Here is a 12,517-nt window from a genome sequence, read left to right on the forward strand (position 1 = left end):
TGGTCTGCAGGAGTGGGTGTGTGATGATCTGCGGGAGTGGGTGTGCGATGGTCTGCGGGAGTGGGTGTGTGATGGTCTGGGAGAGTGGGTGTGCGATGGTCTGCGGGAGTGGGTGTGTGATGGTCTGCGGGAGTGGGTGTGCGATGGTCTGCGGGAGTGGGTGTGCGATGGTCTGGGAGAGTGGGTGTGCGATGGTCTGCGGGAGTGGGTGTGCGATGGTCTGGGAGAGTGGGTGTGCGATGGTCTGCGGGAGTGGGTGTGCGATGGTCTGGGAGAGTGGGTGTGCGATGGTCTGCGGGAGTGGGTGTGTGATGATCTGCGGGAGTGGGTGTGCGATGGCCCGGGTGAGTGGGTGTGCGATGGTCTGCGGGAGTGGGTGTGCGATGGCCTGGGGGAGTGGGTGTGCGATGGTCTGCGGGAGTGGGTGTGTGATGGTCTGCGGGAGTGGGTGTGCGATGGTCTGGGTGAGTGGGTGTGCGATGGTCTGCGGGAGTGGGTGTGCGATGGTCTGGGGGAGTGGGTGTGCGATGGTCTGCGGGAGTGGGTGTGTGATGGTCTGCGGGAGTGGGTGTGCGATGGTCTGCGGGAGTGGGTGTGCGATGGTCTGGGAGAGTGGGTGTGCGATGGTCTGCGGGAGTGGGTGTGCGATGGTCTGGGAGAGTGGGTGTGCGATGGTCTGCGGGAGTGGGTGTGCGATGGTCTGGGAGAGTGGGTGTGCGATGATCTGCGGGAGTGGGTGTGCGATGGCCCGGGTGAGTGGGTGTGCGATGGTCTGCGGGAGTGGGTGTGCGATGGCCTGGGGGAGTGGGTGTGCGATGGTCTGCGGGAGTGGGTGTGCGATGGTCTGCGGGAGTGGGTGTGCGATGGTCTGCGGGAGTGGGTGTGCGATGGTCTGGAGGAGTGGGTGTGCGATGATCTGGGGGAGTGGGTGTGCGATGGTCTGGGGGAGTGGGTGTGCGATGATCTGGGGGAGTGGGTGTGCGATGGTCTGGGGGAGTGGGTGTGCCATGATGGTCTGGGGGAGTGGGTGTGCGATGGTCTGCGGGAGTGGGTGTGCCATGATGGTCTGCGGGAGTGGGTGTGCGATAGTCTGGGGGAGTGGGTGTGCGATGGTCTGGAAGAGTGGGTGTGCGATGGCCTGGGGGAGTGGGTGTGCAATGGTCTGGGGGAGTGGGTGTGCGATGGTCTGGGGGAGTGGGTGTGCGATGGTCTGGGGGAGTGGGTGTGCGATGGTCTGGGGGAGTGGGTGTGCCATGATGGTCTGGGGGAGTGGGTGTGCGATGGTCTGCGGGAGTGGGTATGCGATGGTCTGGGGGAGTGGGTGTGCGATGGTCTGGGGGAGTGGGTGTGCGATGGTCTGGGGGAGTGGGTGTGCCATGATGGTCTGGGGGAGTGGGTGTGCCATGATGGTCTGGGGGAGTGGGTGTGCGATGGTCTGCGGGAGTGGGTGTGTGATGGTCTGCGGGAGTGGGTGTGCGATGGTCTGCGGGAGTGGGTGTGCGATGGTCTGGGAGAGTGGGTGTGCGATGGTCTGCGGGAGTGGGTGTGCGATGGTCTGGGAGAGTGGGTGTGCGATGGTCTGCGGGAGTGGGTGTGCGATGGTCTGGGAGAGTGGGTGTGCGATGGTCTGCGGGAGTGGGTGTGTGATGATCTGCGGGAGTGGGTGTGCGATGGCCCGGGTGAGTGGGTGTGCGATGGTCTGCGGGAGTGGGTGTGCGATGGCCTGGGGGAGTGGGTGTGCGATGGTCTGCGGGAGTGGGTGTGTGATGGTCTGCGGGAGTGGGTGTGCGATGGTCTGGGTGAGTGGGTGTGCGATGGTCTGCGGGAGTGGGTGTGCGATGGTCTGGGGGAGTGGGTGTGCGATGGTCTGCGGGAGTGGGTGTGTGATGGTCTGCGGGAGTGGGTGTGCGATGGTCTGCGGGAGTGGGTGTGCGATGGTCTGGGAGAGTGGGTGTGCGATGGTCTGCGGGAGTGGGTGTGCGATGGTCTGGGAGAGTGGGTGTGCGATGGTCTGCGGGAGTGGGTGTGCGATGGTCTGGGAGAGTGGGTGTGCGATGGTCTGCGGGAGTGGGTGTGCGATGATCTGCGGGAGTGGGTGTGCAATGGCCCGGGTGAGTGGGTGTGCGATGGTCTGCGGGAGTGGGTGTGCGATGGCCTGGGGGAGTGGGTGTGCGATGGTCTGCGGGAGTGGGTGTGTGATGGTCTGCGGGAGTGGGTGTGCGATGGTCTGCGGGAGTGGGTGTGCGATGGTCTGGAGGAGTGGGTGTGCGATGATCTGGGGGAGTGGGTGTGCGATGGTCTGGGGGAGTGGGTGTGCGATGATCTGGGGGAGTGGGTGTGCGATGGTCTGGGGGAGTGGGTGTGCCATGATGGTCTGGGGGAGTGGGTGTGCGATGGTCTGCGGGAGTGGGTGTGCCATGATGGTCTGCGGGAGTGGGTGTGCGATAGTCTGGGGGAGTGGGTGTGCGATGGTCTGGAAGAGTGGGTGTGCGATGGCCTGTGGGAGTGGGTGTGCAATGGTCTGGGGGAGTGGGTGTGCGATGGTCTGGGGGAGTGGGTGTGCGATGGTCTGGGGGAGTGGGTGTGCGATGGTCTGGGGGAGTGGGTGTGCCATGATGGTCTGGGGGAGTGGGTGTGCGATGGTCTGCGGGAGTGGGTATGCGATGGTCTGGGGGAGTGGGTGTGCGATGGTCTGGGGGAGTGGGTGTGCGATGGTCTGGGGGAGTGGGTGTGCCATGATGGTCTGGGGGAGTGGGTGTGCCATGATGGTCTGGGGGAGTGGGTGTGCGATGGTCTGGGGGAGTGGGTGTGCGATGGTCTGCGGGAGTGGGTGTGCCATGATGGTCTGGGGGAGTGGGTGTGCCATGATGGTCTGCAGGAGTGGGTGTGCCATGATGGTCTGGGGGAGTGGGTGTGCGATGGTCTGGGGGAGTGGGTGTGCGATGGTCTGCGGGAGTGGGTGTGCCGTGATGGTCTGGGGGAGTGGGTGTGCGATGGTCTGCGGGAGTGGGTGTGCCGTGATGGTCTGGGGGAGTGGAATATACTTAGGTCTGATCCAAGTAGCCACCCTGGGTGGGAGTCCCAGGCAGTGTCCCTGGGCCTCAGGCCGCTCCACGGCCAAACCTGGCCTTGAGAGTAGCTATGTTTGCAGAGCCTCAGGAGGCAGCCTTGCTGGGCAGAAGCGGCAGGGCCGGCTCAAGGCAGCCCAGGCCCTCGGGCCCGGAGCCGAGGAGGATCCTCTGAAGTAAGAGCGCCCGGCTCTTGGCGGACGGAGCACTGCTCACCTCTGGCTTCGTTCTCGCTGTCCAGCACGATCTGGAAGGTGTCAGGGGCAAGGGCCAGCCCTGCGTTCACCAGAAGCGCACGCTTCTTCCTCACACTGTCTTTGGGGTGCGTGGCTTTTTTGGCCTGCGGAAACAAGATTTGATATGGCGGGCACGGTGTGCGCAGTGGCTCTTCCTGGGACTTGTGAGAACTCTTGGCCTTTGGCTTTTGGCGCAGGGGCTGTGGCCCTACCCAGCCCCCTCCTAGGCCTAGTCCTGCGGCTTAGCCAGGGCCTGGGTCTTGGGGTGCGCGGCCCTGCCCTGCTACCTGCTGGATGGCCATGTTGGCCTTGTCCTCTGCGCGCTCTGGGGAGTGGTACAGCATGGTGCACAGGTGTATCCGGTTGAAGCCCATCCTGAGCTTGTCCTGGTAGACGCCCAGGGTGTCCAGGGCCGAGGCCTTGCGCAGGTGCTCCATGGCCGTCTCCAGCTGGTCCGCGTCCTCCTCCATGTGCCCCAGCTCCATGTGCACTTGGCAGCGTAGCAGGGTCATGAGACTGGAGCGGGGGTGCGTGCGCGTCAGGAGGCCCTGCGGGAGCCCGCCAGGCACCAGCCTCCTCAGGTGGGGCTGCCCAGCCTCCTGCTTTCCAGCCCCCTTCCTGCCAGTGCCCTGCCCTGAGGTGCCACAAACAGGGGCAGATGAATGGAGAGCGTCTCTTCAGCCACTGGAAAACACAGAGCCAGTCCGGCAAGAGCCCTGGGCACTGGGGGGGTGGGGAGGGGGGCTGAAAGGCGGCAGGCAGGCCTGGCCCAGGTTGGCCCTGTCTGCTGCACAAGGCTCTGGCATCCTGGCCATGGTGGTGTAACACAGCCTTTCATCTGTGCTCAGGGCAGAGGAGCTGGCTAAGGTGGGCGTGCGGCCCTTGAAGAGCGCGGTGCAGCACGGGGTCGTGCAGGCTGTACCCCAACACCCCCCACGAGCTGACGGCCCGGCCAGAGAGGGGCCACGAGGCAGGAAAACCACAACCAGCAGATTCACAGACAGACTCCACACCGCCAGAAAGGGGCGAACGCAGCTGGCTGAGAGACCTGCAGACCAGTGCTTCTGTAGTGACTTCTGCTTCCTGCCCTCTCACGGGCCACACCACCACCACAGCATCAGCGCACCCGGACCCAAGACAGAGGGCAGTTGCTTCTTGGCACAGACACCAGGTAGCACTGGCTGAGGCCGCGGCAGAGAGCAGGAGGGAGGGACAGAGAACAACGCAGGGTGTGATGCGATCCAGAAGCATCACGTTCCTGACTCATTTCCTGAACAGCAACGCCTTTGTATAACGACTTAAGGGTGGTAGAGTGGTGTTTAAGAAGAGAAGGCATTCAGGAAGGACCCTGGTGATGGCCTATGGCGGTGGCCGCATCCTGCAAGCCGAGCTGGAGAGGTCAGGGCACAGGGTTTGGTTGCTATGGTGTGACACAAACTGCCTATAATGGCTCAAACAAAACCTACCGCGACAGCTGGATTGATCACACAGGCCGGATGCTGCCAGGCGGAGTCCCAGCAGGCCAAGAGCAGGAGACACACCTCCCTGACATCAAGACCCCCAGACGGCACTCAGAAGGACAAAATGCGAAGGTAACCTGGGGGAGGGCCGGGCACGCAGCTGGAGAGGGGGGCGGCCCTCAGGGACACCGCCGCTTGGAGGTGTCAACAGCCAAAGTATGTCCACACACGGAAGGAAAAACAGCATTAATGAAAGAGCAGGTAGGGAATTTCATTAGAGACGGAAGGCAGAAGGAAGGAGTGAGTGCGAGGGATTCAAACACAGCGAAATCCTGGAGGGGCAGGGCCGTGCCACATTTTAGTGGTCTCAGAGGAAGAGGAATGGATTGAAGAAACAACAGCTAATGACCTCTCAGAGCTGACAAAAGCATCACTTTACACACCCCGGAACGGTAGACACCCCCAGACAGAATTTAAACAAAAGGCCCTCTAGAAGCACCACAAGCACGGTGTTGGGAAGTAAAGTTAGAGACTAGAGCGTCCAGAGGAACCATGGCTGAGCTGCCTCAACTTTCCACCAGAGACCAGTGATACAGTGCCTGCACCCAGCCCGCGGGGACTCTGCAGAGGGGCCACTGCAGGGAGCGGAGCCGAGGGGTCCACCAGAGACCAGTGGTACAGTGCCTGCACCCAGCCCGCGGGGACTCTGCAGAGGGGCCACTGCAGGGAGCGGAGCCGAGGGGTCCACCAGAGACCAGTGATACAGTGCCTGCACCCAGCCCGCGGGGACTCTGCAGAGGGGTCACTGCAGGGAGCGGAGCCGAGGGGTCCACCAGAGACCAGTGATACAGTGCCTGCACCCAGCCCGCGGGGACTCTGCAGAGGGGTCACTGCAGGGAGCGGAGCCGAGGGGTCCACCAGAGACCAGTGGTACAGTGCCTGCACCCAGCCCGTGGGGACTCTGCAGAGGGGTCACTGCAGGGAGCGGAGCCGAGGGGTCCACCAGAGACCAGTGGTACAGTGCCTGCACCCAGCCCGTGGGGACTCTGCAGAGGGGTCACTGCAGGGAGCGGAGCCGAGGGGTCCACCAGAGACCAGTGGTACAGTGCCTGCACCCAGCCCGTGGGGACTCTGCAGAGGGGTCACTGCAGGGAGCGGAGCCGAGGGGTCCACCAGAGACCAGTGGTACAGTGCCTGCACCCAGCCCGTGGGGACTCTGCAGAGGGGTCACTGCAGGGAGCGGAGCCGAGGGGTCCACCAGAGACCAGTGGTACAGTGCCTGCACCCAGCCCGTGGGGACTCTGCAGAGGGGTCACTGCAGGGAGCGGAGCCGAGGGGTCACTGCAGGGAGCGGAGCCGAGGGGTCCACCAGAGACCAGTGATACAGTGCCTGCACCCAGCCCGCGGGGACTCTGCAGAGGGGTCACTGCAGGGAGTGGAGCCGAGGGGTCCACCAGCCACGCCTTGCTGGAGGGGGAGGTAACGCAGATGGGCTCTGCTCTGTGGGACACTGGAACTGGCAAAGAGGGGCAAATCCAAGCCGCCGCTGTTTTCCTGACGTCACAGGTCTGTGCCACAGGACCAGTGGGAGGCAAAGGTCTGAACCGGACCAAGGGCACGCCACACCGCTCTGGAGATGCCCGGCCCCTAGGGGCACAGTGGAGAGGCCACAGAGCCAACCAGGGAAAGATAGAGGAGTCTCAGAATGCACATGAGCCCCCGAGGAGGCCGCGGGGAGTCGGTGGCACGGAGAGCATCCCACAGCACGCCAGTCACGGCGCCAGCCCCAGGCCGCAGGGAGCAGGGCCGACCCCAGCCTCTGGGGTCCTCAGAGCCGCGCGGAGAACAGGGCCCGGAGACCCCGGAGCCAAGTCAGGACACACGCCCAGCTGCCAGACAAAAATCCAGAAGCCACACAATCAGAGGGGACCCCGTGCCCAGGAGCCACCGCGGCTGGGTGGGTCTCACCAGAGAGTTCCCCCAGAATATGATAAGCAAGCCCAGCACCCCAGGCCCTGGCCCACCATGGTCCTCTTACCCAGAGTTTAAGGGGGAATCACGAGTAGACCACACACTTTGGAAAATGACTTTGAACAGACACGTGACAACTCATTTTACAAAGGCCGTGTGCCCTGTATGAAGCCTGCCAGAGAAGGGAGTGTGGAGCACGGATGTTGTGCAAGGAGGCAGCTGAGCACATTCAGAATGGGAAAGATGCTCGCTCACCCTGGGTCTAAGGGAAATGTGGAGTATCGACTGCCGGGTACAGACACCTGCGTGTCTGTGTGTCTGAGGATGTGCTCACAGGAAAGACTGAACTTGACCAGGAAGTGGAGCATGGGAGGGGGGGGGCGGGAATCCCACAGCATCCGCAGGCAGAGCACGGGGCGGGGGGGGAGGGGAATCCCACAGCATCCACAGGCAGAGCACGGGGCGGGGGAGGGGGGATCCCACAGCATCCGCAGGCAGAGCACGGGGCGGGGGGGAGGGGGGGAATCCCACAGCATCCGCAGGCAGAGCACGGGGCGGGGGAGGGGGGGAATCCCACAGCATCCACAGGCAGAGCACGGGGCGGGGGGGAGGGGGGGGAATCCCACAGCATCCACAGGCAGAGCACAGGGCGGGGGAGGGGGGGAATCCCACAGCATCCGCAGGCAGAGCACGGGGCGGGGGGGAGGGGGGGGAATCCCACAGCATCCACAGGCAGAGCACAGGGCGGGGGAGGGGGGGAATCCCACAGCATCCACAGGCAGAGCACGGGGGGGGGAGGGGGGGGAATCCCACAGCATCCACAGGCAGAGCACAGGGCGGGGGAGGGGGGGAATCCCACAGCATCCGCAGGCAGAGCACGGGGCGGGGGGGAGGGGGGGGAATCCCACAGCATCCACAGGCAGAGCACAGGGCGGGGGAGGGGGGATCCCACAGCATCCGCAGGCAGAGCACGGGGGGGGGAGGGGGGGGAATCCCACAGCATCCACAGGCAGAGCACAGGGCGGGGGAGGGGGGGAATCCCACAGCATCCACAGGCAGAGCACAGGGCGGGGGAGGGGGGAATCCCACAGCATCCACAGGCAGAGCACGGGGGGGGGGGAGGGGGGAGGGGGGGAATCCCACAGCATCCACAGGCAGAGCACGGGGGGGGGGGATCCCACAGCATCCACAGGCAGAGCACGGGGCGGGGGGGGGGGATCCCACAGCATCCGCAGGCAGAGCACTGACCCACCTGAGGCAGCCAGTGTGAGCGGGGCTCCGGGGTACAGTGAGGCCTGCCTGTGCTGCTGGGAGCCGGGGCGGGGCACCTGGCTCCGCCCCTCTCTGCGGCCCCCCCACCCGGCCACGGGCCCCGAAACCCCGCCAGGCCCGGGCGCCTACCTGTCCACCTTCTCCAGGACGTCGGCCACGTTGGTGAGCGGCCTGCGGAGGTGGTGCCTCAGGCTGTGCTGCAGCAGGGGCAGGCAGAGGTTCCACTGGGCGGTGCAGACCACCTGCACGGCCTGGGGGTCGCCCAGGCGGACGGCACGCTGCAGCACCAGGTCTAGCCTGTTGATGATGTCCAGCTGGTCCTGCAGGGCAGCGCGCCGTGAGGACCGTGAGCGAGGCTGCGGCTGGAAGCCAGAGCCCAGAGAGCTGTGTGGGGCCGGCGGCAGGAAGGCCTGGGCCCGCTGGACTGCTCCCCGGTCTCCAGGCCGGGGAGCTTTGTGGCAGGGCACCCGTCTCCCCAGGATGTCTGCTGGCTTTAGCCTCTCTGCAGGTCCTTGTGTTCTTCCATGAGTACCATCTGCATCTCTACTTCCTAACCTTGTCTCCAACTGGGGCCTACTTCTTGTGTTACGGTCCAAATAACACCCCCTCTGGTTTGTCCCTCGGACCCTTCTCCACAGAGAGGCTGTGGGCTGGGGTGTCAGGACTCGCCCAGCTCTAAGCCTGCCCTACACCACTGCCCAACCCCACCTGTTCATGCCCGCCCCTGCTCCTCCCTCTTGCTGCTCCTGAGCTGCAGGGTGGAGCCCTGTCTGGATGGAGCCAGTCTGTCAAAGCCTCGGGACTAAAGCCGCAGCCCCTCCCAAGGGGAGGGCACGCCACACAGCCCCAGGACTCAGCCCGACCAGCCTGGGTTGTAGTCCCTCCTCAACACATGGCAGCCTGTGTCCTCCGTAAATCACTTCCAAGCCCGCGTCTCATCGCGGTGCACTGCCTGCCAGGCCGCAGCGCAGGCAGCTCCAGCCATCTGTGACCACCCTGGGGTAGCCTGGCGTAGGTGGACACAGGCACACACCCAGAGCAGGGAGTGCGGGGTGTGTCCAGCCCAGCCCTGTGCCCAGTCCCGCGGGGCAGCCAGCCTGGCTGTGCCCTGCTGGCGCCACCGCGGGAAGGGCGCCTTGGCCCACATCAGAGCGCCGGGCACTCTGTTCCCATCATGTTTTCCTTTTGGTGGACGCCAAATTCTTATGGAAGAAGAGTCGATAGGAATTTCTAGATCCACGGTCACTAATGCTTGCAACTCCATACCCAGCCTCTGACCCTGCCTCCCCAGAGGCTGCGGCCCTGAGCCATGCCTGCTCTAGCCGGGCCGGGGCAGCGGGAGGCCCTGCCCCACACAGGGGAGGCCCTGCCCCGCACAGGGCGCTCCCCCACAATGTGAGCCACGCTGACCACGGTCATCCAAGGGCAAGTGATGCTAGGTGTGGGGCGGCCTGGGCAGGGGGAGGCTCTGGTCAGTCTGCAGAAGGGTGGGGCTGGAGCCATCAGAGACCCACCTGGGGTCCTGTGGCCCAGGCCCTGGCACAGGGGCTCTGGCCTCCTTCCCAGGAGGCTGCACCCCACCCCTCCCCACAGCCCCTGTCCCGAGCACCACAAGCCAGGCTGTGTCCAGCAGTGGGGCCCAGACGCCACCTGCAGAGCCCTCAAGCCTGTCCTCGATGCAGTGACCCCCAGCCACCTGCAGAGCGGCGTCCACGGCTTTACCTCCACAGCATCTCGGAGGTAGGCCTTCACTCTGCTTTCAAGGATCAGAGCCTCCAATTCACAGTCCAGACATTCAATTTCAATGGACTTTACAGAGTCCTGTGGATCCAAGAAGGAGACTTGTCATGAAAGCCACCACACATCCGTTGATGTGAAGACCACATAAACCACGGCAGTGCACTGGGCAGAAGTTCAAGAAAGAGAACAAAGATGCCTAAGAGCATTGTTCAATGTTTCCAAAGATGCAAAAGGTTTCTGCGAGAAAGCTAACTTCTTGTTGTTGTTCTTACCTTTGCAATGGGGGGGCTGGGGGAGGGGAGAAGCTCATTAATTGCAGTGGACCTTGAAGTTTTAAATAATTAAAACAATCCAGATAAACTGCTTCTAGAAATTTAGTAAGCATGCTTTCTTTTACTTCTGGCCTGGAGCCCTGGGCCAACAGCAAGGGTTGTGGATGTGGTTTGGGGTCCCTGTGCTCCTGGGCCACCCCGCCCCCGTCAGCACCAAGGATTCCTGGAGCAGATCCAGCGCCCAGCAACCATGAGAGCCAACCAGAAAGTTCCTGCTTCTCATCATCCTCAGACAGCTCTGCTCTCCCTGTGATGCAGCGTTAGGCGCCTGTACCTGCCACAGGCGGCCTAGGCAGAGGAGTGCCTGCAGGTATCAAGAAGAACACTTCCATCCGCCTTTCAACTGCAGCTTTCATCTACTGATTTTTGGGGGGAGGTGATTCTTTTTAAATAGCCTCATTAAAATATACACTATATGAGCAAAATATAACACTTTCTTTGTTTCTTTCTTCCTTTTCTGTCTTGTTGTTTATTTTTTTGCTGGGGCTTGAAATCAGAGCCTGGGCACTGTCCCCAGCCCTCCCCCCCCCCCCCCCCGCCGACCTCCTGAACCACTGTCCAGCCCTGTCTAAGAGTCATCTGATGGCCAGGGTAGAGACAAAGTTTCATTTCCATGGAAACAATGTTCTTAGTTCACACTCAAATGTACTAGTGGTCTCCCTCTTGCTGAGTGAGCTGCTTCTTGTCTGTCCAGCATCCGGCAGGCTATGAAGGTCTGTTGGTGTCCACCTTCATGGTAACTCGGGACGGGACACACAGCTGGTGGCCAGTATGACAGCGGGAGGCAGGCTGCAGCCTTTGAGACCCATCATTTGTCATCTTACCTCCATTCCAATCGGAGCTGCCGTGGCACTCAGGAAGGCCTCTTGTTACAGGCAAGGCTACAGGAGGCCAGCACTCCTAATACTTTGGGTGCAAGCTCTCAAACATCCTCTGGAGAGCAGTGCTGTTTGTGTATGTGAGGGCCACATCTCATGGCCTATGTGTGTGATTGCAGCAACAGAGGAGGGCAGCATGGGCCCGGGCTGGTGGTGAAGGTGCACAGGAAAGGCAGGTGGGAACTAAAGATGTCATGTGACCATGTACAACCCTGTGCAGAGGGCCGGATGACCGTGCACAGCACACATGAAGAGGACCTGAGACCACACATAACACACATGAAGAGGACCTGAGACCACACACAACACACATGAAAAGAAGCAGATGACCGTGAACAGCACACATGAAGAGAACCAGATGACCGTGCACAGCACACATGAAGAGGACCTGAGACCACACTAACACACATGAAAAGAAGCAGATGACCGTGCACAGCACACATGAAGAGGAGCAGATGACCGTGCACAGCACACATGAAAAGAAGCAGATGACCGTGAACAGCACACATGAAGAGGACCAGATGACCATGCACAGCACACATGAAGAGGACCTGAGATCACACACAACACACATGAAAAGAAGCAGATGACCGTGCACAGCACACATGAAGAGGACCTGAGATCACACACAACACACATGAAAAGAAGCAGATGACCATGAACAGCACACATGAAAAGAAGCAGATGACCACAGCACACATGAAGAGGACCTGATGACCACACACAACACACATGAAAAAGACCGGATGACCATGCACAGCACACGTGAAGAGGACCGATGACCAGGTACAATACATATGAAGAGGGACGGATGACCATGCACAGTGCACATGACCAAGTACAACACACATGACAAGGACCAGATGACCTCACACAGCATACGTGAAGATCACCAGATGACCATGTACAGTGCACATGAAGAGGACCAGATGACCACAGCACACATGAAGTGGACTGGATGACCACACACATCACACATGAAGAGGACCGATGACCATGCACAACACATATGAAGAGGACTGGATGACCACACTCAGCACACATGAGGAGGACGGATGACCACATACAGCACACATGAGAGGACCAGAAGACCACACACATCACACATGAAGAGCACCAGATGACCATGCACAGCACACATGAAGAGAATTGGATGACCATGCACAGCACACATGAAGAGCATCAGATGACACAATACACATGACCACATACAACACACATGAAGAGGACTGGATGACTCTTAACGACACATATGAAGAGGACTGGATGACCAGGCACAGTGCTTATGACAAGGACCAGAAGACCATGTACAACACACATGAAGAGGACCGGATGACCACACACAACATACATGACCATGCACAATACACACGAAGAGGACCAGATGAGCACACACAACATACATGACCATGTACAATACACACGAAGAGGACCAGATGACCACACACAGCACACATGAAGAGGACTAGATGACCACGCACAGCACACATGAAGAGGACCAGATGACCATGCACAGCACACATGAAGAGGACTGGATGACCACATACAACATACATGATC

At 61.3% G+C, this 12,517-nt stretch overlaps 1 protein-coding gene across 1 annotated transcript in view; it reads right to left on the bottom strand.

Annotated features, from left to right (window-relative positions):
* Cfap46 (cilia and flagella associated protein 46) overlaps nt 1–12,517 on the bottom strand; it is a 92,468-nt gene that overhangs the window by 65,533 nt on the left and 14,418 nt on the right. The window contains exons 10-13 of the mRNA XM_070011425.1: nt 9,730–9,828; nt 8,137–8,327; nt 3,592–3,820; nt 3,285–3,408 (exon numbers count right to left, since the gene is read on the bottom strand). Coding sequence (XP_069867526.1) covers nt 3,285–3,408; nt 3,592–3,820; nt 8,137–8,327; nt 9,730–9,828 — 643 coding nt within the window. The remainder of the gene's footprint in view (nt 1–3,284; nt 3,409–3,591; nt 3,821–8,136; nt 8,328–9,729; nt 9,829–12,517) is intronic.

Source organism: Dipodomys merriami, unplaced genomic scaffold (assembly GCF_024711535.1).
Source record: "Dipodomys merriami isolate MVZ:Mamm:240054 unplaced genomic scaffold, mDipMer1.0.p SCAF_82, whole genome shotgun sequence".
NCBI classification, from domain to species: Eukaryota; Metazoa; Chordata; class Mammalia; order Rodentia; family Heteromyidae; genus Dipodomys; species Dipodomys merriami.